Raw genomic sequence first — 22,224 nt, 5'->3', positions numbered from 1 at the left:
TACATGTCAGCAGATAGTATTGGGAATTTGGCGCGCGTATATTTATATAGTAGTTGTAGAAACGATTGTATTTTTAATTTCTATTGTAGTATCTCGTAGTACCTAGTATGTAGTACCTCGCCTTTGAAATCCCGCCCTGAAGCCAAAGGATTCAAGCACTATCAGAATTGGATATTTTTTTATATATTACTAAAATCCATGCTTGTGGACAGGGATGGATCTGACGAGCCGGCTTTGGGGTACAACAACATCACCTACGACGCTAACACCACTTTTTGCCGCGGTACGGCAGGGCAATCGTCTTATCCCGGATGGATTCATGGTGTCAATATCATAGTGTACTTTATTTGTGTCCTACCACCGAGTCTTGAACCAGTTAAAGGCGAACTATGTGAAGGTGAGCACTTCATAAATCTTCACCACGCAGTCCACCTTAGTGGCCAGTATTTTAAATAATTGGTCGATTCGAAATCCCCAGAATGAAATAAACATTATTATATAAACAACTATTATTATAGTATGGCAACAGTTTGAAAATGATGATAGTAAATTCACATTAGTTTCTCTTATTAATATTGTACAGGATCAACCTGCCTACAAGACGAATTCTCATGTTCAGATGGGTCTCAATGCATACCAAATACAGCCTTTTGTGACGGACATACAGATTGCAAGTACGTATTAAAATGGGTTTTCATCAGAAACCAAGAAGTATCATACTATAAGAAGACCGGGGAGCTCTCTAGCAGTACCAAATTAAGTCCATATGGGCCTACATCAGGGATGGGCAAACTACGGCCCGCGGGCCGCATGCGGCCCGCAACACCGTTCTGTGCGACCCGCGACGGTCTGAGAAAATTATTAAAAATATTGATAAAATGCGTACTAAAAGTCGAATTATTGCAGGGACTTGAATAAACTTTTTCTTAGTATATTATACCATGATAATTCTAAGGCACAGGTTCTCAAACTATGGTGGTCGATTTACACCTGATTCCTAATAGTTGCTATGTACTTAGTCTGAATTTCATATTTATAAATCTCTCATCCACAGTCGTAACCTTTAATGCAGTGGTTCCCAACCTGTGGTACTCGTACCACTAGTGGTACGTGAAGGTCTTCCAGGTGGTACGCGAGTAGAATCAGTTTTTTTTTTCGACCGAAGGGAGTTATTAGTTCAGGTAGGGCTGGTTTTGAGATTTTTGAAGCCGTCGTCGTCGTGGTAAGGTCGTAGTTGTGGGTAGGCGCAATCCCACCAATGGCGGCCCACGGGTAAGAGATCTAGTCGTAAATCATTGGGATTCTTACCTCACCAAATTTCGTTTTAATATATTTGACCACAAGAATTCCAAATGGATCTACTACAGAAATCATATACTGCGCCTTATAATGGGCAGCTTATTTTCTGTTTCGTTTCCTTCGGCAGCTCAACACGGTGGAAACATTTTTGACCGCCTTCGGTGCGCGTAACTTATGTAGGTGGTGCGCGAGCACTGCATAAAACCTCGAAATGGTACGTGGGTGGAAAAAGGTTGGGAACCACTGCTTTAATGCCATCAGACTATCCGTTAGATTTGCTAGCATCCTGATTGCGTTTTGTGATATGACGATAAGGAGGGCGCGAGATTTTTCACCATCATAAGGAGAGGGCGTGTCTTAAAAAGTTCGAGAAGCACTGTTTCAAAGTAAATATACTTTCCATAATATTTTTTATGTTTAATTTCTGGCGCGACCATCTCAAGGCCCACGCAGTTTGAAAGGTTTCAACTGCCAAATATCAGAGAAATCCTAAACGAGATTGACATAATTCGGATCACGAGCGTGATTTCAGATTGGCCACTCGAGTTTTCAATATCTTAGTGATGTGCTTATAAAAACGACTAGCGCGTGTATTAGGTAGATTCGTTCTTTGTATGCGTAGAATTAGGGTATTTATATTTTATCTACAAATAGTAGAAGCGTGTTTGAAGATAACAGTGTTATGATGCTGTCAGCTTTGTGTGTCCTGGAATTGAACTAAAAGTGGAATTAGTAAATCTATGAGCAGATCGCTGCTCACAGATTTAAATTTCAATCTTGCTCTAAGAATTGGGACAACCGACTTCCATCTCCATAGTTATGACAAATTGGTTATTGAAGTCGATCCACCTATGAAATCTCGCCACTGTTTCTTACGCATGTACGATATCATCAAAGCAATGTTGGTTTTGTCTTAAATAAGTATATATATTATCTTCATGTCCTTACTATATAATCAAATACCTATACTGGGTTTTGGTTTATAATCCCAATTTTATATAGTGCGGCCCGCGACTGGATTCAATTGTTGAATGCGACCCGCGAGCTCAAAAGTTTGCCCATCCATGGCCTACATCAGTGGTTCTTAACCTTTTTCCTCCAGCGCCCCCTTTCAAAGATTATCGGGCTCCAGCGCCCCCCAACCTCATATTGTAAGGAATGTACCAAAGACAATGAGTAAGAGGGAGGGCCGTAACAGAACTTCGTCAACCCCCCTAAAAACGATTGCCTTGCGCACCCATAGCGTGATAAACCAAACTTCTGAGGGCTTCGCCCCAAGAACCCCGTAGCGTGATTTCGATGGTCAGCAAAGTTTGTGTGGCCTAGGCCTGGTCGCTTTAGGTGCCGAAATATTCTATAATGCATGAATGAATAGGTGGTAATTACATATATATGTCGCTATAAACTTTTTATCCTCTCAGCCCACGTATCCAGATTTACCAGTAGCGCTGACTGAGCTGTTGTATTGGAAAATAAACGGCACGTAATTAATAATAAACATATTCGGGCGTGCCCGTAGGTATAATTAATTCCTTACCAGGGCCGTAACTGCACTTCGTCAGCCCCCAAAAAAACGTTGGTCTTGGGCCCCCCGTAGGGTGATAAACCAAACTTTCGGGGGGCTCCGCCCCCAGAGCCCCCTTCGGCGGTCCGCTATTTATTAATACTGGTCGTGGTCATCTACATTGGGAGTGCATTTACTGAGCCAGCTATTCTCGCCTAGACGCGCGAAATATTTCAATAATTATTGATTGAATTGGTCAATATGGGAAAGTGCATATATATTAATATCAATTTTTATCCTTTCTCTGCTCACGTAAACAGATTTACCGGTAGAGCTGAGTGATGTGTGTTTGAAAGGGTAGGACCCCTCAATAATAATTATACATCTTAGGGCGTATACCCGTTGGCAGGAACGAAACGACACTACGTCAGGCCCGCCGAAAAAAAATTTGGTCTTGGGCTTCCATAGGGTGATAAACCGCCCGCCCCCCATCACGTTGTTCGCTTTTGCCACGAAATCAGCTGTACTGTTTAGCGAGACAGTGCGAAGCGCGAAAATTTTCGATAATTCACGATAAAATCGGTCAATACGATCGGGAATTGCATATATGGTGCTATCAATTTTTTGTCCTCTCTGCTCACGTTACCAGATTTACCGGTAGAGCTGAGTGAGGTGCAACGTTCCCTCTAAGCTGCGCACGTTCGCAGTGCTGACACGGTCTCTGCGCACAGAAAATCTACGTTGCGCACAAAAAATCCAAAGTTATGACCTTTTTTTAGTCGTTACGCACTGTTGTCCAAGGGTCTGCGCAGTGAGTTTGTGAGTGTGCGCAGACTCGTCAAAACGTAGAGGGAACATTGTGAGGTGTCTTGGAAACTGTAGGGCCCGTAAGTAATAATTAAACATAGCCGGGCGGGCGGACCCTTTGATATGACTTCGTAGCATGATGTTATTTCCTGACCTCCTGTCTGCCATATCAAAAAATATAGAATTACCCAACAGGGATATCGCCCAACAGGGATATCTAGTTATATATATCCCTGTCGTCCAAGCGTACTAAAAGACGCACACGATTTCAAATTGGTATTTCTTCACGGGCATATTATTTTTCCCTGCCAGATGGAATTCGTCTTCTGAGTTTCAGATTCCCAAGACAGGAACATTCGGTGCCAGTCATTTAGGCGCCTATATGGACATTAAAACCTATATGTCTTTTTTAGGCTATAAATAACGAAGTTTTCGGTGTTAATTCGCTCTGAATATACACATTGAGGATATGTCCTACTACCACATCTTATACTGCGAAGCCATTTTTCTCCAGCGCCCCCCCCATACCGCCCCCCTGAGCCCAGCGCCCCCCATATCGCCCCCTGAGCGTTTCCGCCCCCCTTCAAAATCGCCAGCGCCCCCTAGGGGGCGCTGGAGGAAAGGTTAAGAACCACTGGTCTACATAATGATAAGTATTATTTGGCCCGCACTATTTGAATAATCTGATACGGAATCAATCGAATATTTTGATTTCTCATCTCCTTCCCTGTCAACAAGCGCTGGTTCTTGCGAGTTGCTTTTAGAGCTAGCCGTTGAAACTATTGACATAGCGGTGAAATTTCTAACACTGGAAGTGTAAGGCCTACTTTAATGTATTGATATTAATAAGGTTTGGCTGACTCCTGACCTCGGTCGCATTTATGATATTTGTGTTTAAAATGAACAGACGTACGATTGTTACTGCTTCCAATGCGTATTTGTCCACCTGACACAGTTACGTTGTGGAGTTGATGAGAGTATTCGCGTATAGCCTATGTTCAATTTTAGGAGTACACGCCCATATAGGTTTGCATCACGAAACTAGGGCTGAGCAAAATCGAGTACCTGACTGATTCGATTTCGAATCAGGTATTATGCTTCAAGTCGCGTATTTGAGTCAGTGTTGGGATCAAGTCACTACCTTCGAGTCACGAGTCATTCCGAGTCATGGCACATTATGACTCGAGTCAAGTCAAGTCAATCGATTTTCAAATGTGACTCGAGTCAAGTCAAGTCACTCGATTTTGGGAGGTGACTCGAGTCAAGTCGAGTCAAGTCAAGTCAAGTCACGAGTCAAGTCATAATTCAAGTCAAATTGCCTTTTCGAAGTATGAGGCATGATTACGTCATTGCATTTTCCTAGCTGTCTGAGATACATATTGAGAGGTCATTGATTCTGAATCGCTAAACGAATATAGAGTTGTATAACACGCAAGAAGGCGCTGTATCGCTCACATCTATGTAGAACTGATAAACTACGTAAGTAATTACATAGCCTCAGTTGATAGTTACCAGCCAAAATAGAGAATAGAGAATTGATTGAGAACGAATTGATAAGACGCAATACATTACCCATGATACAATTCGAGCCTGCGCCAATGGTTGGGTACTATATGAAATTTATTCCAATTCAATTTCAATAATACAAGAGGTTTGATTAAGGTGAGAACATAAATATACATTTTGTCATTCAATTACTTTACTACTAGTTTACGACAACGTAAGCCATAAGTTTCGATACCTTCGTTTGCGGCCAATTTATTTGTGAGAATACAATTGAGGCTCAGCAAAACGCACGATCCTTAAATGTGGTCACTCTCATGGGTTACACAAGCGTTTCGCGAAAATCCAAACATATTACAGATACAGATTTTTATCGACACCGATTACTTGATGACTTGAAATTGACTCGTGAATTTTGCTCCGAGTCACGAGTCAATCCACATTTCTGATACGCCGAGTCAAGTCAAGTCAAGTCATTTTAGCAAAGTGACTCGAGTCAAGTCAAGTCATACGAAAAAGGTGACTCGAGTCTGACTCGAGTCAAGTCATGACTCGAGTCATCCCAACACTGATTTGAGTATTACCGATTATGACGTCACAACAAAATCTGAGATGTCAAAGTTCAAATATGAACCTTTTATACCACCACAAAGAATATAATGCCTGTTATCCATCACAATAAAGATACTTTGGTATTTCTTCGACCCTGCCGATTTCATTCCACTTTGTTACAATATGGTGGGAGGATCATGACTTCGGAAATGTTTTTCTAGTAGCCGTCGTAGCTTTGTACTATATTTTTCGTATGCTGCGATACGACCAATTACGCTTTCTGGGTTTCCCCAGTGGAAATCAGTATCGAAACCATAATTCTCGTTGATAAAATAACACTCTGTAGCGAGGAGCCTATAATTTCAATACTCGAAAAATCGTATTTAGTTACTCGACCCGAATGAAAAAAAAATTACTCGATTCAGATTCGAGTACTCGAATCATTGTGCCCAGCCGTACACGGAACTATCGGTAAAATGAGACTTTTAGGAGTCTTCGGCGCTTATTTCAACTAGAAACTGCTGATATGTGAGTGTATATCTCCATGTATTCTGCGCAGAATCACGACCTAGGACTGAGTTACCAATTAAATTACTTGTGATGTCGAACCTTCCGTAGCTTGTACATAACTGAATGCAATTGAGATACCAATGTCTATATTCGTCTTAGGTCTGGTAATACATTATCCAATTTTCTTCACGCGTATATAGTCTGCAGCCTGTTTGACTTGCGCCGTCATTGCAGTATGATGTATTCCGTTATAACATTGATTGGGGTATTGGACTTCCGGAAGAAATTGCTAATTTGTTGTCCTTTTGTTCTTCTATTTTACATCGGTATTTGCTTAAAAAGTTACTTTAATTCAGTGGGATAAATGAATTTTCGTTACAGTCGATGTGTAGTAAATTTAGTCGATAGGGTTAGTCATCGCTAATGATTAGTTAATCCAGTAATAATTCCTTGTAAACATAAAGGATCACCTTGGATCACCTCGGTGAAGAAAAGTCGTTACTGGTTGTCGTTTTTATGTTTGAGTTATATTTGATATTAGTATTTGGGTTATCTGTTTTTGAAGTCCTATATGTCAATAAAAGGCTTTCAAGTAGAATCGTAACGTATGGAAACGATACTGTCAAGTGCACATTCATTGCGGATGCGTTTGTTCACGGTCTGTCAGGGTAGAATTGTTTTAGACTGCTCAAACGTTTACCCCCCCACCCCCCCAAAAAAATATATATTCAGTGGCCTGATAGAATTAGATAGGCTACCAAGGCAACTGTTAACGTCAGAAAGAAATGAGTATAGTTTCCCATCGTATATTTTAGCGACCGGTCTGATCAGCCACCACTGAGAAACTATACCAATGATTATGCCGCAAGCGCTACATTTTGTCGACAAAGAGATCCTCGTTTCGTAGGTGTTCATCTGCCTTTAATGTGCGAACTACCACCTCATCTGGCGACGCTTCAAGATCAGATTTGTGAAGGTAACTTTTTTCTATTTTAACGAAAGGGTTTGCTTGAAGCAATTGGTTTTGTAGTGACACCGTTGTTAATTTGAGCTATCCATGTCGACTTACCATATGTCCGATTCGACCTAGGTTCGTCATGCAGAAATGACGAGTTCGCTTGTTCGGATGGTTCGAGATGCATTCCGTCCTGGATGTTTTGTAATGGAAATCGTGAGTGCAGGTTGAGTATGATTGTAATTGCTTTCAAACATAAAAGCTTTAGGCTACTTTCCCACAGGCTACTTTGCATACGCAAAGGAAACGGATGTCCGGAATAATATTTAAAACGCTACGCGTTTGATTTGTTGCAGCAATAATGTGTCCTACGCTGTATTGGCAGTGTCTCTTCATTTAATTCGGCAATTTTGCGTCTTGTTCTGTAATTGTATTCGCGTAAGAATCCTACACGAACACGGAATATCGAACAAATGGACTAGATGTTGGCACGCACCAAGCTAAATGCGCTACACACGATCGAAGATACTCGGACGTTCTACTCAATTATTTGTCAACAGTCTGGTGTAACTATATACCATCAACAGGCGTGAGATATAGGCACTGTATAATCAACCTCGTTTGCGCCCATGTCGGGCGTAGTGTATCATAAATCGGAAAAGTTTAAACCAGTGTTTCCTAACCTTGTCTTCAGCGCCCCCCAAGGGATGACTTCGATTTTGAAGGGGGCGGAAACGCTCACGGGCGATGGGGGGGGCTCTGGGTGATATGGGGGGGCTGGAGAACTATGGCGTCACAGCAGAGGGTGCAGTAGGGAGATATGATTATATAGTAGAACAACAGCTCTCTATATTCGTGAGTTCTCATTGCAAATTAACGTTGTACAAAATCTGTCAAATTTCGAAAATTTTCGCGAAATATATGCCGACAATGTTTGCAACATGTTTGCATGTGTGCAGTGGTTTATTATAATTTGTATAAAACCAATTGCACGTACTTTTAGATCGCCTATTCCCCGCTATAATACTACCATCAAGCTACCTCAGGTTATTTTTCACAAAATGCTTCGAACTAGGTATTTTATCCGGCAGCGGGCAGCGTGTAGAAATCGATGAAAGACGTGTCTAACCGATTTTAAGAGTAAGAGCCCTTTGTACATGAAAGATGCTTTGAAGCTTTTTGATCAAAATAATTTACGAAATATATTTGTATGTGAGACCTACAAAATTAAATCTTCGGAATATTCTTTCATCGTATCATAAAGGAAGATACTGTTTACTGTTGTGACTCGCAACCTCACATGAACGTTAAATAATGCGAACTGCTATGTTTGGAAGACATTCATGTTAAAGGTAATTGACCAGATGTCACGAGCCCGTACCCAATGGTTGTTATAACAACCTTGATTAGATCCCGAATATAACACATACAATTAGCATAGCGTTAATTTGTCGAGTGGTCCTCGGGCGCGATCCAAGCTATTTCCAAAAGTGAAGTCTCAACCCGAAAAGACCGACCCGACTTCGAACTCTTACCCCTTGTTTTTACAACCGTCCAGAACTACCCAATTTTTGAAACGGGGCGCTGAAAGAAAAATGGTTAAGCTATAATCCGTGTATATTATTTACCCTTCGTCCCATTGACGCGATGTAGCCTACCTCACACCACGAATCCAGTGAAATGAAGAAACGCTAATAAATAAATAGGGTGTAGTTGGCGGGTATCGATGTAACTAAAACATACTATTGAAAACATTAAGTAAGATGCTAAAATGCACCAAAATATATAACCCACTTATTAAAGTTATAATCACTCATTCTCATGTGTTCATTGTGAACACAGAACTGCTAAATATCCATTACGTCGAATGATACCCGCGGTTTAGTTAGCGGCGTGTTAGATTTATAGATATTACCAAGACTGCCGTAACCTTCAGTAACAAGTGATGGATGCAGTTTACCTACCCATGGTGACTGACTCAGCGAACCCTTTGGTTAAGAACCGCCGATATAAAGTAGCTGCCTGCTGATACAAAACTGTTTAACGTTTATCTTCTTCTATAACCGGATTATTGTATACATGTCTAGAGATGGGTCAGATGAACCGCCGTCAAGAAACTACAAGGCATCGTACAGTCGCAATGACACCTTCTGTCGTGGGAGAACCAGTTCTACAGATGGACGCCTAGTGTGTGTGTTGCCTTCGGTTCTGTTGTCACAATCAGGGCTGCTGTGCGATGGTGAGATCATCAATCCAAATAATACTTTCATCGTGACAGGATTTTAATTATTAAAGTAATTAATTTGAGTTAAAACTTTCGAAATACACCTAGAACCTGTATAACACATAACACGACTTTGGTAGTAATTAAAGTAATAAACTCTCACGACTATTCTTCGAAAAATTAAACGGATTCATTACTGATCCCATCGTATGACTCGAGCTGGTTCTAGAAAATGATTATCATAACCACACATCATCATGTTATTTGTATTAATGTAAATGTTCCTCCCCGATATGTATATGGCTTTGTTTGATAATATAATATTCTGAAGTATCAATGAGAGATTTATTTGTCCTTCGTAACATATGCCGTTGGACATGAAGCTTGGATTTGATGTGACTCCTGTCGACAAGATACAAATATCCTCTTTGTTTTCTAGGTTCATCATGTTCATCCGGCGAATTTTCTTGTTCTGACGGCTCCAAATGCATTGCCGAAGAAGATTATTGCGATAGACGGGTCGATTGCCTGTGGGTTTGTTTGCTTATTTCACAACATTGACGCTTATCAACTTATTCAGTGATTTACGCCCGCACAGTAATTTCATTAAGTCTTTCGAGTTCTTTGCGTTAAATTTTCGGACGACTTCCATTCACGCGCTCCCCCACCATCGGTATTTTTCTCGGTTTTCGTGCGTCCGAATCTTGCTTCCGATTTTTGGGTCGGCTCGCCTTCATTCTGGGCTTTTTCATACACTGCAAGGTTAGCGGTGAGGAGCTCAGATAAACCTCCGACACATAGAAGTTGGTCCGAACCGGGATTCGAACCACTGCCGTTGGAGTCGTGACGATGGTGCTTAACCAACTGAGGCACTCGCTTCCTCCCTCGCTTAGATTTGAATTATAAAGTAAAAAACTCTTCGCGCACTATGCATGTTATTAGATAACCTGTTAAAAGGCAAATCTCCACGTACCATTGTGAATCGATATTTACACGGCACTCTGTATACCGGGAATCAGCTACATCGGTAGAGTTTCTACTGCGACTATCATTGAAGCGAATGCGAATGTAATTGGTAATTGTTTGACTCAGCAATGTCACAAAATAACTCTTCCGATTATACGACGCCTTTAGTAGAGATGCATATCACAGCTGTGATGTTACCATATTTCCATCCGCATACCGTAACATAGTATGGCGACAAAATAGTTAAATGTTTCCACGCGATTTGAACGATGATGAAAATTCCGATTCTCGAGGTGTTTTCGGTTCGGATTTTAACAATGACCATAACACTACACATTGGCAAATTGCAAACGTTGCGATATTCACTGTCCCCATTCTAACCATGTCCTTGATTTTGAGTAATATGCGATGCGGTAAGAGCATGGACAATATTACTCCCAAATCATAGCATAATTACCATACTATCACAATCTTATCCAGGTATCTCATCATGAAGATAGATATATCGGATCGATAACGTCATGTAATTGCAGCCCTGCAACAGCAACATGTTAGGAGGATATGCGATGGATATATTTATTTCATTATTAATAATAAGATTTATGCGTTGGTGAAATTTCTTATAGGGATGGATCGGACGAGCCGCCATTAAGGAACAGTTCAGTGACTTATGACGATGATGTCATCTTCTGTCGAAGTCGACGCCTTGCTCATCATAGATCTGTATGTGTGCTCCCACGGGACCACGTACCATATGCAGAGAAATTATGCGACGGTAAGGGTTGAGGTTTGCCTTATACCTACGAAGCAACGTGAAGTAATCAAAGCAATACTGATTGATATTCGAACAAAAGTAGAAGTATTGTTGTGAACCTATATGTCCAAGTAGCGATTATCCTGAAACTTCACCAGTACACATAGGGATCGTCAGAAATGGAAAAGTAAATAATCGCGTATAACGGGACACGTCAAATATGTCCACATCTATGATAATTTCAAGAATCATAGATACCATCAACAGCGACAAATTACTACTGCTGTCACAAATAGTTGCGATATTTAAATTGCATTTTATGCAGGGATGCAGATGCTATATCAACCGGTTTTTATGACAATCACAGTCAGAAAATTGATGTCCACCAATACAGGAACTTCATTCCACTTGCACTCACTATGTAACATGAGAAAAGTAAATTGTTTGAGGTTAAAATTCAAGTGGATGTTGTTTATTTTGATCGGACCAAAACACCAAGATTTTGCGATAGAATAAATGCCTAACATGTACGTACACTGCTGAAGAACTCTAAAACCATAGTGCTTTAGTACAACTTGAGAACATATTACGTGAATCCTTTGAAATGTAAAAGTAATGTGTTGCTGGCCGCCTCTGATAACAACATCAAATCTCACTAGTTCATACATCATGGTGTCGTTTCTCGATTGAAGTATATAATTAGAATTTTGATTTGACCGACAAAAGCGGCTATGCCTGGACTGTTCTTCTGCACAAGTCATACAATGGGCACCACACGACATATCACTCATCGCGATGTAATGAACGAGTAGTAGGGTGGTAACACGACCACCGAAGATCCAATTTGTCCTACTGACATCAATAGCATGGGATAAGTCAGAAGAACCACCTCCAGCCAGAGCCTCGCCTTTTTGTGAACTCTGAAAGATTTGCCATCAATCACGTCAATGCAACAGTATATATTCATATTCAAAGGCTCCACTTGCCGACATGATGAATTTCCGTGTATCGATGGATCGACGTGTCTTCAGAATCGGTATTTCTGTACCGGGTTTCCGGAATGTAGGTGCGTCCAGTTTTATATCAGAGGATCACTTTCCGATTTACAAATGTTGCCATCAGAGATGGTGCGAGTCATTAAAATACTCGTTCGTTTTCGAATTCGGAATATGCCGGCAGTCATTCAAATTATGTCATTTATGACAGTGTAAATGAATCGAAATAGTTCGACCCGTATCTGAAAAAATGTTCGATAATTTCCGATAAATGTGGGTTCAGTTTTCGGTGCACAAACACCTAGTATTTTTGCACTGCTTAGAAGAAGGTTCGGAACCTATGAATCAATTTCGCACCACTAGTCCCTGGTATCTCTTGGCGTTGCCAGAAGTAAGTTCATGACTGTTTTAAAACGATGATTAGACATCCCGCATACATTGTTCCGTAGTGAAAACATATGACGCCTGAACTTCCAAGTGTTACTTTTCCCCTTTTTTAATTTACTTTTTATTCCTTTTCATTTCATTTTAAATATTATTGTTTATACTTTTGTTTCGGGGTGTAATAAGTGAAAAGTGCCCATTTGAAAATTGTAATGTTAATATTGATAATATTGTGAAGCCAAATCTGCCACTGCACTTGAAGATACGTTCGTGCGTTCGTTCTCCCCAGCGTCTGGGCCAAGCTAATATAGTGACAAGAGCGAAATGATTTATTGTTTACAACCGGAATATCGCTCAATTTCCAGTATAATTCTCGGGAACCAATACATGTTTGGCTTAAATCCTTTCGTGTCTGTCAATGAAGGGTATTTTGTGAACAGAAACTTGTGATTAGCCAAGTTGTGCAATGTGTGCATGTCGGACATGTACGTAAACCGAACGTTTGTACCATCCTCGACATCCTCTACCGTTCGGTTGCAATCTCTCATACTATTTAAATCATACATAAGTCGACCCGAAAATCCATTTCTTTTTCAGTGACGGATCTGACGAGCAATATTTCAACAGCAGTATGGAGTATAACTCAAATGTTAGCTTTTGTCGTAGGAAGTATGACGATAAGTCACGTCTTTGTATGCTGCCTGACGGTCCGTCAGTGATTGCAGACACCTTTTGCGAAGGTAACTGCAATCATGGAATATGCGATTAAAGTAATTAACTGTAACCGATCGAACACTTCTTGGTCCAGTGCAAAAGATACGACGACCATCGAACTTCTCTTAAAGGAGCCGCCGATCAATTAGGCATCAGTTTTGTAATAGATAATTAAATATTTATTCGATCCCAGTATGTGCCTAAAACTAGCGGAATTTGAAAACACAATAAGACTAGCCCTCTGAATGTTTGACAATATGAATTACATAACTGGGCCTTGAGTCAAGGTGCGAGATGACTTCGTAGTTGGTGTACCAATTTTCTCTTCATCCAACCAACGAACTGTAACCGATATATCAGTGGTTCTCAGTCTTTTTGTCTTCACGGACCCCTTTTCGACCGTCACAGCCCCCGCGGACCCCAAAGCTTTAATTCAAATTTAGCTCAATTGTCATGCAATCGTGCTCTTTCATGTGCAAGTATCAACTGTAGCCTAGTGACAAACAGCAGTAAAATCACTTTTCTTTAAAATAACATCATACCATTCATGTAGAAATTGGGTAGACTTATATTATTTTGAATAATGCAGCTGTATTTCGTGAAATCGTGGTTATGTCTTGAAATTCCGCGCATTCGAGTTGATATTAACAAGTGCCGAAAAGTCATTTCCACAAAGATAAATGGTGGCGAATGTAACAATAACGGGTCGCACTTCCGACGACACCTTTGGATATGATCGCAACACATGTGGCACCAAAATTGCGAAACGGGTGTTTTAATGGACATATAGCATCCAGCCTATTCGTTTCTATCAAGCAATTCATCTTGAAGGTATTCTGGAGTCGCAGTTATATATATCAGTGGAAACAAATGGATTTTTGCAAATATTTCGAGTTCATTGTGATTGACCTTTCTACTCCAACTTTTTATCTTCCTAACAAACTCCAAATAAAAACATCTCTGAATAGAAATATGTTTGTATCAGTAGGCTATTGGCAATTTTGCAATTTTAAAATGAGTTTGTACAGCAGCGTATTTCCTCTCAGACGCCCATTCTGTTGATTTGAGTCATGAGATTTTAGCAGTAATGAAGCGAAACTGCGTCGGGAACTCCCTAATTTACCAAAATAAAGATTAGAGTATCAACCATTTTGCAAATTAAGAGGTCCGCGGACCCAGGTTGAGAAGCACTGCGATATATGATAAGTCTGGTAGTAGCACATACTTTCTGTATCATGATGTAAAAATTTAAGTCTATGTTACTGCGTGTTTGAGTGACTACGCCATGGTCATACCAGTAGCCACGTCGAGTTAACTGAAAGTAGGTGACATCACAATGTTTGGTATGTACCGTCTGCATGTAGCGTTCGTCTGGACGTTGTAATTACAATTACCAGTAGCGCGGTTTGAGTTGATAGTTATTATTCTAGATACAACACCATGGCTCATCATCGAGGGAAAATTCACTAGATTCTGATCTATACACGACCGTAAGCCTTTCAGTCCAACTGAATCATCGATATAGGTATCCGAGAATTTTCAGAATTTTACTCATCACATGTCCCGATTATGTTTAATGTTGATGACTTCGACCTAACTTTATAGAAAGTCAGTAGCAAAATTACATGCACGCTTCCTGCTATCTCTTGGAAACCCGCCTTGAGCACTTACACCAAGTACGACGACTGCTAACAACAACTCAAGACCAAGGGCAAGAAAATACTAATTGATCCTATTTAGAAATTTTTATTCGAAATAAGTGTTTCCGAGTCCCATTGAATGCCTGTAATTCATCCGCTCACTAGATAAATATTTCCCGTTCAGGTTCGGCGTGTCTATTGTTCGAATTCTCATGCGACTCCGGGTCAACGTGCGTAACAAGGAAAAGGTTCTGTGATGGATTTGATCAGTGCCGGTATAGCCCAGCATATTATCAGATGCAGAAATACTTTGTTGATGTTAAACATCCCAATCTACGACATTTACCATTGCGTTATTGACTTCAACTGCGTATCGGCTATTCATATTGTAGCGCTCGCGTCATCTCGCGATGAAAGTGTTGTAATTTGTCAAGCTAATTTATCAAAATCAAAACACAATCATCGGCAGAAATCATTCGAAGTTGTCCCGAAAATATAACGTTATATTACTGACGGTGGTCACCCAGCAACTCGGTTCTCGTCTTATATTAAAATGACACGTATTTCAAATCCATGCAATTTACTTGTAACATATTTCTTCACAGAGATAGATCGGATGAACCGTGGATGAAATCCGAGAATATTGACACCAATGCTACATTATGCCGCAAAAAGACGGACAATTTTCAATATTTTCTATGCGAGTTACCAGTCAATCTTATTCCGCATCACGATGAAATGTGTGATGGTGAGGGGCTACTCTACTTCTCCATTCCGTATTTAGGAAACCAAAAAAAGTAAGTCAAATCACAGAACCACGCTCAGTGGTAAATCTATGATAGCTGCCAAGTCAGTTTATGCTCGATTATTGGCAAATTGGATATTCTAAAACGGCACCACTGATCAGAAACCCAATGTATCAACCAGATTGGTACCTTTTGGGAAGCTAAGCTATAAGAGGCCCAAGAGCAAAATAATAACGCCACTGATGCCTTCATGATTCCTGGCAGCTTTGTTAAAGCAACAAGCCGGCATACGTGGGTATATCGCCGATTAAAACCCGGCTTTACTGCGTATATCTAACTTTCTCGTACTATGAATTAATGTGCCATGTCCAATGTTAAATCCATCCTACATACTCCGGTAAAAATGCAGAATGTTAGTGACAACCACAATATTGCTACTTAGCAAGTTATCGTACACATGGAAATTTCGCCAGCACCAATATAATGGTTACGCCAACGCTAAAAGCGGAGAGTCACAGCACAGGTCAGGTTATTAGAGAATGCAGCGTTTACCGTCTTGAAATTTCGATAAATGAAATACATGCTATTTTATTTTAATATCGTGCCGGTTCATCGTTTCCAGGATCCTCCTGCAAACCAGGCGAATTCTCCTGTATCAACGGAAGGAAGTGTATTCCAGAAAATCAGTATTGCAACGGAATTACTCATTGCGAGTACGTATTACAATAAATGTTAACAAATTGTTTGCTGTGAATGCAAATGTGAACACGAACCTTTGACGTCACATAACGTCACAGCACTAATTTCAAACACGACATTTGCTTAAGGATATGACCAGGCCGTGTTATTTTTGGCATATGCCAAAACTGCCAAAAATAACTTATTTTTTGCATTTTTCGATTTTTATTTTTGGCAGTTTTGGCATCGTCCTCTAAATAGATCGTTTCAGCCTCGAATAAGTCACAAAAACGCTTTATTTGGGCTAGTTTGTCAAAAGACACCACAAAATGTGCAGCATCCACGTATAATCAGTGCCAACGAACAATAATAAGGAGAAAAAACCTAACGATTTCATAGGTTAATAATATCAAACGAAACCACAAAATGTGCTGTATCCATCGGAATCGGTGCCAATAAGCAAAAAAAAAAGCCTAACAAACACCGTCAACAGCTGATTGTTACAGCTGTTGAATAGACTTAAATCGTTTGCACTGTAACAGTGCTTCCAAACTCAGGTCAGCTAAGTTTCTCCTAAATTCAGTTCTCGCCCAGCGAATCTGAGAAATATCGGCTTCAACAGTAGCCGTTGAGGGAAATAATGTTGGCAGTCATCCACAAAAGGTTTTCAGAGCTTAGAAATCTTTGGAGGGCCGAACCGGCTTCCATGCATCATGAAAAGAGATCACTTCGCCAGTGCCTAATAAATCCCACGCAATACACAGTATGAGTGTGACTACAGTTTTATTGCAAGCTAATAGGTAATAACCCCAATCACACTATGATCTGAAAAGATAAAGAAATGCAGCAAACAACGTTAAGCTCCCGCGTAAGCGTGAAGCCTGGCGACTACGAGCGAAGCGCGATGTCTGTCACGGTCGACTAGTGTTCAATTATAATGAGCCATAATTGCGGAACTAAACATAATACAGCAAACGAAAGTTGAGATATATCAATACTTCCCCCTTTTAGGAAGACAAATAGGCTCAGTACATTTCCAGAAAACCGGGCGCGTTAAAATCGGCCAGACGGCTTAGGGCCAAAGCCGTGCGGTCGGGATGAGTGTTCGGCCCGTCGTCGCTCGCCTCTTGAGAGATGATCGCTGGCTCCTCATCATTCACCTCTGGTTCCTGAGAGACGATCACCGGCTCGGGCACGGTTGTTGGTTCCTCAGGATGCTGGCTTACCGAATGTTCAACTTCGTCCGTCGTCGGATGCCACCATTCAATGGGCGGATTGGCATGCACATGTTTTGTGAGCGCATTTCCATTTCCATAGTAAGGTTTAATATCATTGAAATGACGTCGATACCGCTTACCAGTTGATGCCTTGATCAGTTCAACGCCGTCACTGAAGATCTCCGCGACAGTGTAGAGCTCAGGGCCAAATATGGGGTCAAATTTGTTTCTTTTGTAGTTTCTGGTCATGACTTGCTGCCCCATTAGAAAATGTTTCGGTTGTCGCTTATTTGAACTGTTGGTAACTTGTTGCCTTTGTAATTTCGTTTGACGGTCTTGGTTCAAGGCCTTCTGTACTTGGTTGTTGTTGAGTACTTTCCTTGGAAAGTCGTTTCGGAATCCTCCTTTCAACATCAAGTCCCCTGGCGATTCCCCGGTTGATATGTGGGGGGTTGATCTGTATCCAATGAGGAAATCTTGCAGTGCCGTTTGTTTGTCCACACCTTGCGCGTATGCAATTTTCATCGCCTTGCCCAGAGGCTTCATAAAAGTCTCTACAGGGTTGGCTTGTGGATGGTACGGATACGTCTTTTTGTGGTCGATTCCGTGCTTACTTGAAAATTCAGCAAATTCTTTCGAATTGAACGGAGGGCCATTGTCAGTCCTATGAGTATTAGGTTGACCATAATGAGCGTATGTTTTCGCTATTGCAGGAATAACATGCTTAGCTGCGGTACTTTTGACGATTGTCGCATCAGGAAACCGTGTCGTCAGGTCTTGCACCACCACTGCGTGACGTTTATCCGGCATTGGCCCAAACAAGTCTATGCTGACTTCATGCCAGGGTTGTTTAGGCGGCATAATGAGTTTCTGTGGCTGTTTGCTGCCTGGCAGTGTAAATTGCTGGCACAATGTACAGGATCTGATTTTCTGTTCCACCAACTCATTCAAGCCTTTGATCCAGAAGTGACTGCGGATGCGTCGCTTCAGATTGCACATTCCTGGATGACCTCCTTGGTGTGCTTTGTTGATAGCTGTTTCCCAGAGCTTTTCTGGGAGAATGATCTTGTCCTGTTTCAGCACCAAACCATTCGAGATGGTTAGCTGATCTTGAAATTTACGGAATACTTTTAGATCTGGGTCATTTTTCGATATGTGACCCTTCCGGATGCTTTTTCTAAGTCGCTTAAGGAGGCTATCTTTCTTTGTCTCCTTGATGATGCGATCCATACACAGCGATTCCGTGTACGGTGCATGTTGGATCATGAGAACAGTGCGTTCCAACTCGCATGCTTCATTTTGCCATGAACGCGGGGCAAACTCGATTGGCTGGGCATGCCTTGAAAGGTAGTCAGCTGGATTTAGAACACCTTTCTCCCACACCACCTTGTAGGCTATATCTTGATGCCGCATCTTGATACGGTCGGTACGGATAGAGCCTTTCCTGTGGTTCTTGAATATGCCCTCTAACGGTTTGTGGTCCGTTATAACCAGTACTTCCGGTCCTCCAGTGACGTAGTGGCGGAATCTTCTCAAACCAAAGTCTACTGCCATGGCTTCCAAGTCTAGTTGCGGATACCGTGTTTCTTCCGGTCGTGTGGATCGACTTGCGAACGCCACAATACTAGATTCCTTTGCGCTTGGACCTTGGGCCAGAATTGCAGACAAGCCTGACACATGAGCATCCACAAATATGTATGTCTTCGCCTTGACATCAAAGAATCGCAGTGCGGTATCTGCTTTAAGAGCCTTTTTTAGGCTTTTAAATTCCTTGCTGCATTCTGATGTCCACCTGAACCTTTGATGCTTTTGAGTCAATTGGCGGAGGTGCTTCGTTTTGCTTGAGAGTTGCGAGATGAAGTCCCCAAATGATTGAACGAAGCACAAGAATGACATCACTTCCTCTTTTGACTTCGGACGGGAAGCATCCTCCAGAGCTTTGACCTTCTCCGGATCTGGTTTAATACCTTTACTAGTCACTATCATACCCCAGAAAGGTATCTCTGACTTCTTGAAAACACATTTGTCCGCGTTCAGGGTCATTCCAGCGTCTTGGATGCGTTTCATGACCTTTTCGAGAGCTACGTCATGTTGCTGAGGAGTCTCTCCAGATATGATGACGTCATCATGAATGACATGGGCCCCTTTGATATTAGCAAAGAGCGGGATCAGAGCTCTCGTGAGCTCGCCTGATGCTGGTTTTGCACCCATTGTGAGTTTTCGGTAACGCATGAGTCTATGACCAGCATGGAATACTGTGACTGCTCTCGACTGCTCATCCAGCAGCAATTGGTGGAAAGCTGATTTAAAGTCCAGTTTGCTGAATACTATGCTGCCTGCCAGCCGTGCTTTGATTTCCTCCACTCTTGGTATAGGTATGTTAGTAGCCTTGATCGCCTGGTTGACTTGCCTCAGATCGATCGTCATGCGTAGGCTGCCATCGCTTTTTGGCGTAAGCACAGGATTGGAAACCCATGGCGCTGGACCTGTGTGCTCTTCGATAATTCCATCACCTTCCAGTTGTGATATTAGATTCTGAAACTTGCCTTGCAGATGGAAAGGGATTGGACGTATGGCTTGGGCCACTGGTGGCACCTCTGGATCGATATAGAACGAAACTTCATGATCCTTCAATGTTCCTATGCCTGTGAACACAGATGGATATGCCTTCATCACATCTGCTTTTAGCTTGTCCACTTTCGCAACCCTGTTCACTTTCCGAGACATTTCCGTCTCCTTGTCGCCATCGAATGTGATGATGCCGAGCTTTTCACACAATCGCCCACTAAGTAGAGTCTCTACTTTACCAGGGACGATATAGAAGCGAGCACTCACCACAGAACTTTTGAAAGTTACAAATCCTTCGTAGCGTCCACTGCATTGGATTGGCTTCGACCCATAAGGCTTTATGTACGTTTTCGTGGATCGGAGACGTAGTTTAAGCTTTGCTGCCCTCTTTGCCGACATCACATTCAAATCGGCACCCGTGTCCGCATAGGCCTTTACAGGTTTTCCTGCCATTGCAACCTTCACCCGGTATCTTGGTTTTGACACCTTACGCACCTTGCGGTAAGGCTGTGATTGGTTGACTCTCTTGATGCTTTTCTTTTTCCTGCTCTGCATTTTCTTTCGCGACGCATCAGAGCTGGCATCGCTTGATGGATCAGCGTCGTCATCTGATGAGCTGCTGACGTCACTTTCTGATTCTACGCGGTTTGCCTTTGCGCGTTTTTTCTTTTTGCATGCTGATGATCCTCTGAAGTGGCCTTCTTTACCACACTTATGACATGTCATGTTTCTTGCCACACACGATTTTCCTCCTTCACAGATTTTAGAGGAGCATGTCTTGCAACCACCCTTGCGTCGTGCATCTGCACCTGAACCCTTATGCTTGTGATAGCGTTGTTTGGGTTTCACACGACAAATGTCTGCCGCTTCTGCAGCCTCAGTTTCATTCTTAATCAACTGGGCGGAGTGTGAAGCCGCTTCTATCTTACGGCCGTTCTCTATCAAGGCTTTCAGATCCCATTGGTTCTTGAGTGCATTTGACCGTATGTCATCTGATTTGACGCCGACTATTATTTGATCCCTGATCATAATGTCGAAGACATTGCAGTTTGCATTCCCACATACAAATTTGCATGCCTTTGCTTCATGCCTCAAGCGGTGGACGAATCCGTCGAAGCTCTCATCCATTTCCTGAGACAGACGGTGAAACTTGTAATTCGCAAGAGTATAGTTCCGGGTTGGCTCATACCGGTCCTTCATACATTTCACCAGATCTTTGAATTTAAGTGTGCTACGGTCGTTTTCTGGTACGGTATCTTCAAAATCTCTCTGGAAATTTCGTGAAGAAAACCGACCCAAGAATATTTTTGTTTTATGGCCCTCGATCCAGCCCGCTTTGTCCTGCTCTGCGGCGGGAGGTTCTTTGGCCATTGCATCGTATTCATAATGAAACATGCGTACGAACTCACAGAATGCGTCATGAACATTACTGCGATGATGTTCTGGATCGAATCGATTGATTGAAGCTTTGGATTCTTGTTCCGACATTGGGGTTACGTTGCGTTGCGATAGTATATCCGATTTGTCCTCGTCGCCATTAATAAATCCCACGCAATACACAGTATGAGTGTGACTACAGTTTTATTGCAAGCTAATAGGTAATAACCCCAATCACACTATGATATGAAAAGATAAAGAAATGCAGCAAACAACGTTAAGCTCCCGCGTAAGCGTGAAGCCTGGCGACTACGAGCGAAGCGCGATGTCTGTCACGGTCGACTAGTGTTCAATTATAATGAGCCATAATTGCGGAACTAAACATAATACAGCAAACGAAAGTTGAGATATATCAGTGCCATCGATCTAATCGCGGAAAGAATTTTCTTCCCGATACTTTTCCAGGAGTTTCCTGTGTTGTCTCTCAACAAATTCTATTTAGTAGCCCGACTATCATTTCTCCTTCAGTCTACCGATAGATTTTCGGCGGACTTTTGCCACTTCAGGTGGCTTTAATATTCGCATGGAAGAGTCCTAGGAAGGTTAGCTTGTTTAAGAACCTTGACGCAACAAGACTGTCTGGCAAAACGAGACTATGCAGCTCAGAAATAGCCAGACAGTTTGTTGCGTCACAATGTTCAACTCGATCACAATGCAAAAATCGTGGTCGATTTTGGGGGTTCCATTTCCATGAGCAGAATATAATTTATATTTTAATAATCAGTACTGCGGCAGCTTCTCATTGATACCCGTTTTATCAAATTTAGCGCT

At 41.8% G+C, this 22,224-nt stretch overlaps 2 protein-coding genes across 2 annotated transcripts in view; both read left to right on the top strand.

Moving 5' to 3' along the window:
• The first annotated feature begins 150 nt into the window (after positions 1-150).
• Positions 151-9,318, top strand: LOC145438043 (uncharacterized). Its single transcript, XM_080315414.1, has 4 exons — positions 151-397; positions 584-674; positions 6,991-7,151; positions 9,218-9,318. Exons 1-4 carry the CDS (start codon positions 199-201, stop codon positions 9,316-9,318), a joined length of 552 nt encoding a protein of 183 aa, XP_080171540.1. The 5' UTR covers positions 151-198.
• A 485-nt stretch (positions 9,319-9,803) lies between these two features.
• LOC145447432 (uncharacterized) overlaps positions 9,804-22,224 on the top strand; it is a 38,548-nt gene continuing 26,127 nt past the window's right edge. Inside the window, exons 1-7 of the mRNA XM_080325838.1 lie at positions 9,804-9,884; positions 10,947-11,095; positions 12,050-12,140; positions 13,051-13,193; positions 14,992-15,082; positions 15,413-15,555; positions 16,176-16,266. Of these exons, the coding sequence (XP_080181964.1) occupies positions 13,085-13,193; positions 14,992-15,082; positions 15,413-15,555; positions 16,176-16,266 (434 nt within the window). The 5' untranslated portion in view covers positions 9,804-9,884; positions 10,947-11,095; positions 12,050-12,140; positions 13,051-13,084. The remainder of the gene's footprint in view (positions 9,885-10,946; positions 11,096-12,049; positions 12,141-13,050; positions 13,194-14,991; positions 15,083-15,412; positions 15,556-16,175; positions 16,267-22,224) is intronic.

This window comes from Botryllus schlosseri, chromosome 1, assembly GCF_051294905.1.
Source record: "Botryllus schlosseri isolate E-star chromosome 1, Bs_hap1, whole genome shotgun sequence".
Classification (NCBI taxonomy): Eukaryota; Metazoa; Chordata; class Ascidiacea; order Stolidobranchia; family Styelidae; genus Botryllus; species Botryllus schlosseri.
This window is presented reverse-complemented; position numbering and strand designations above follow the sequence as displayed.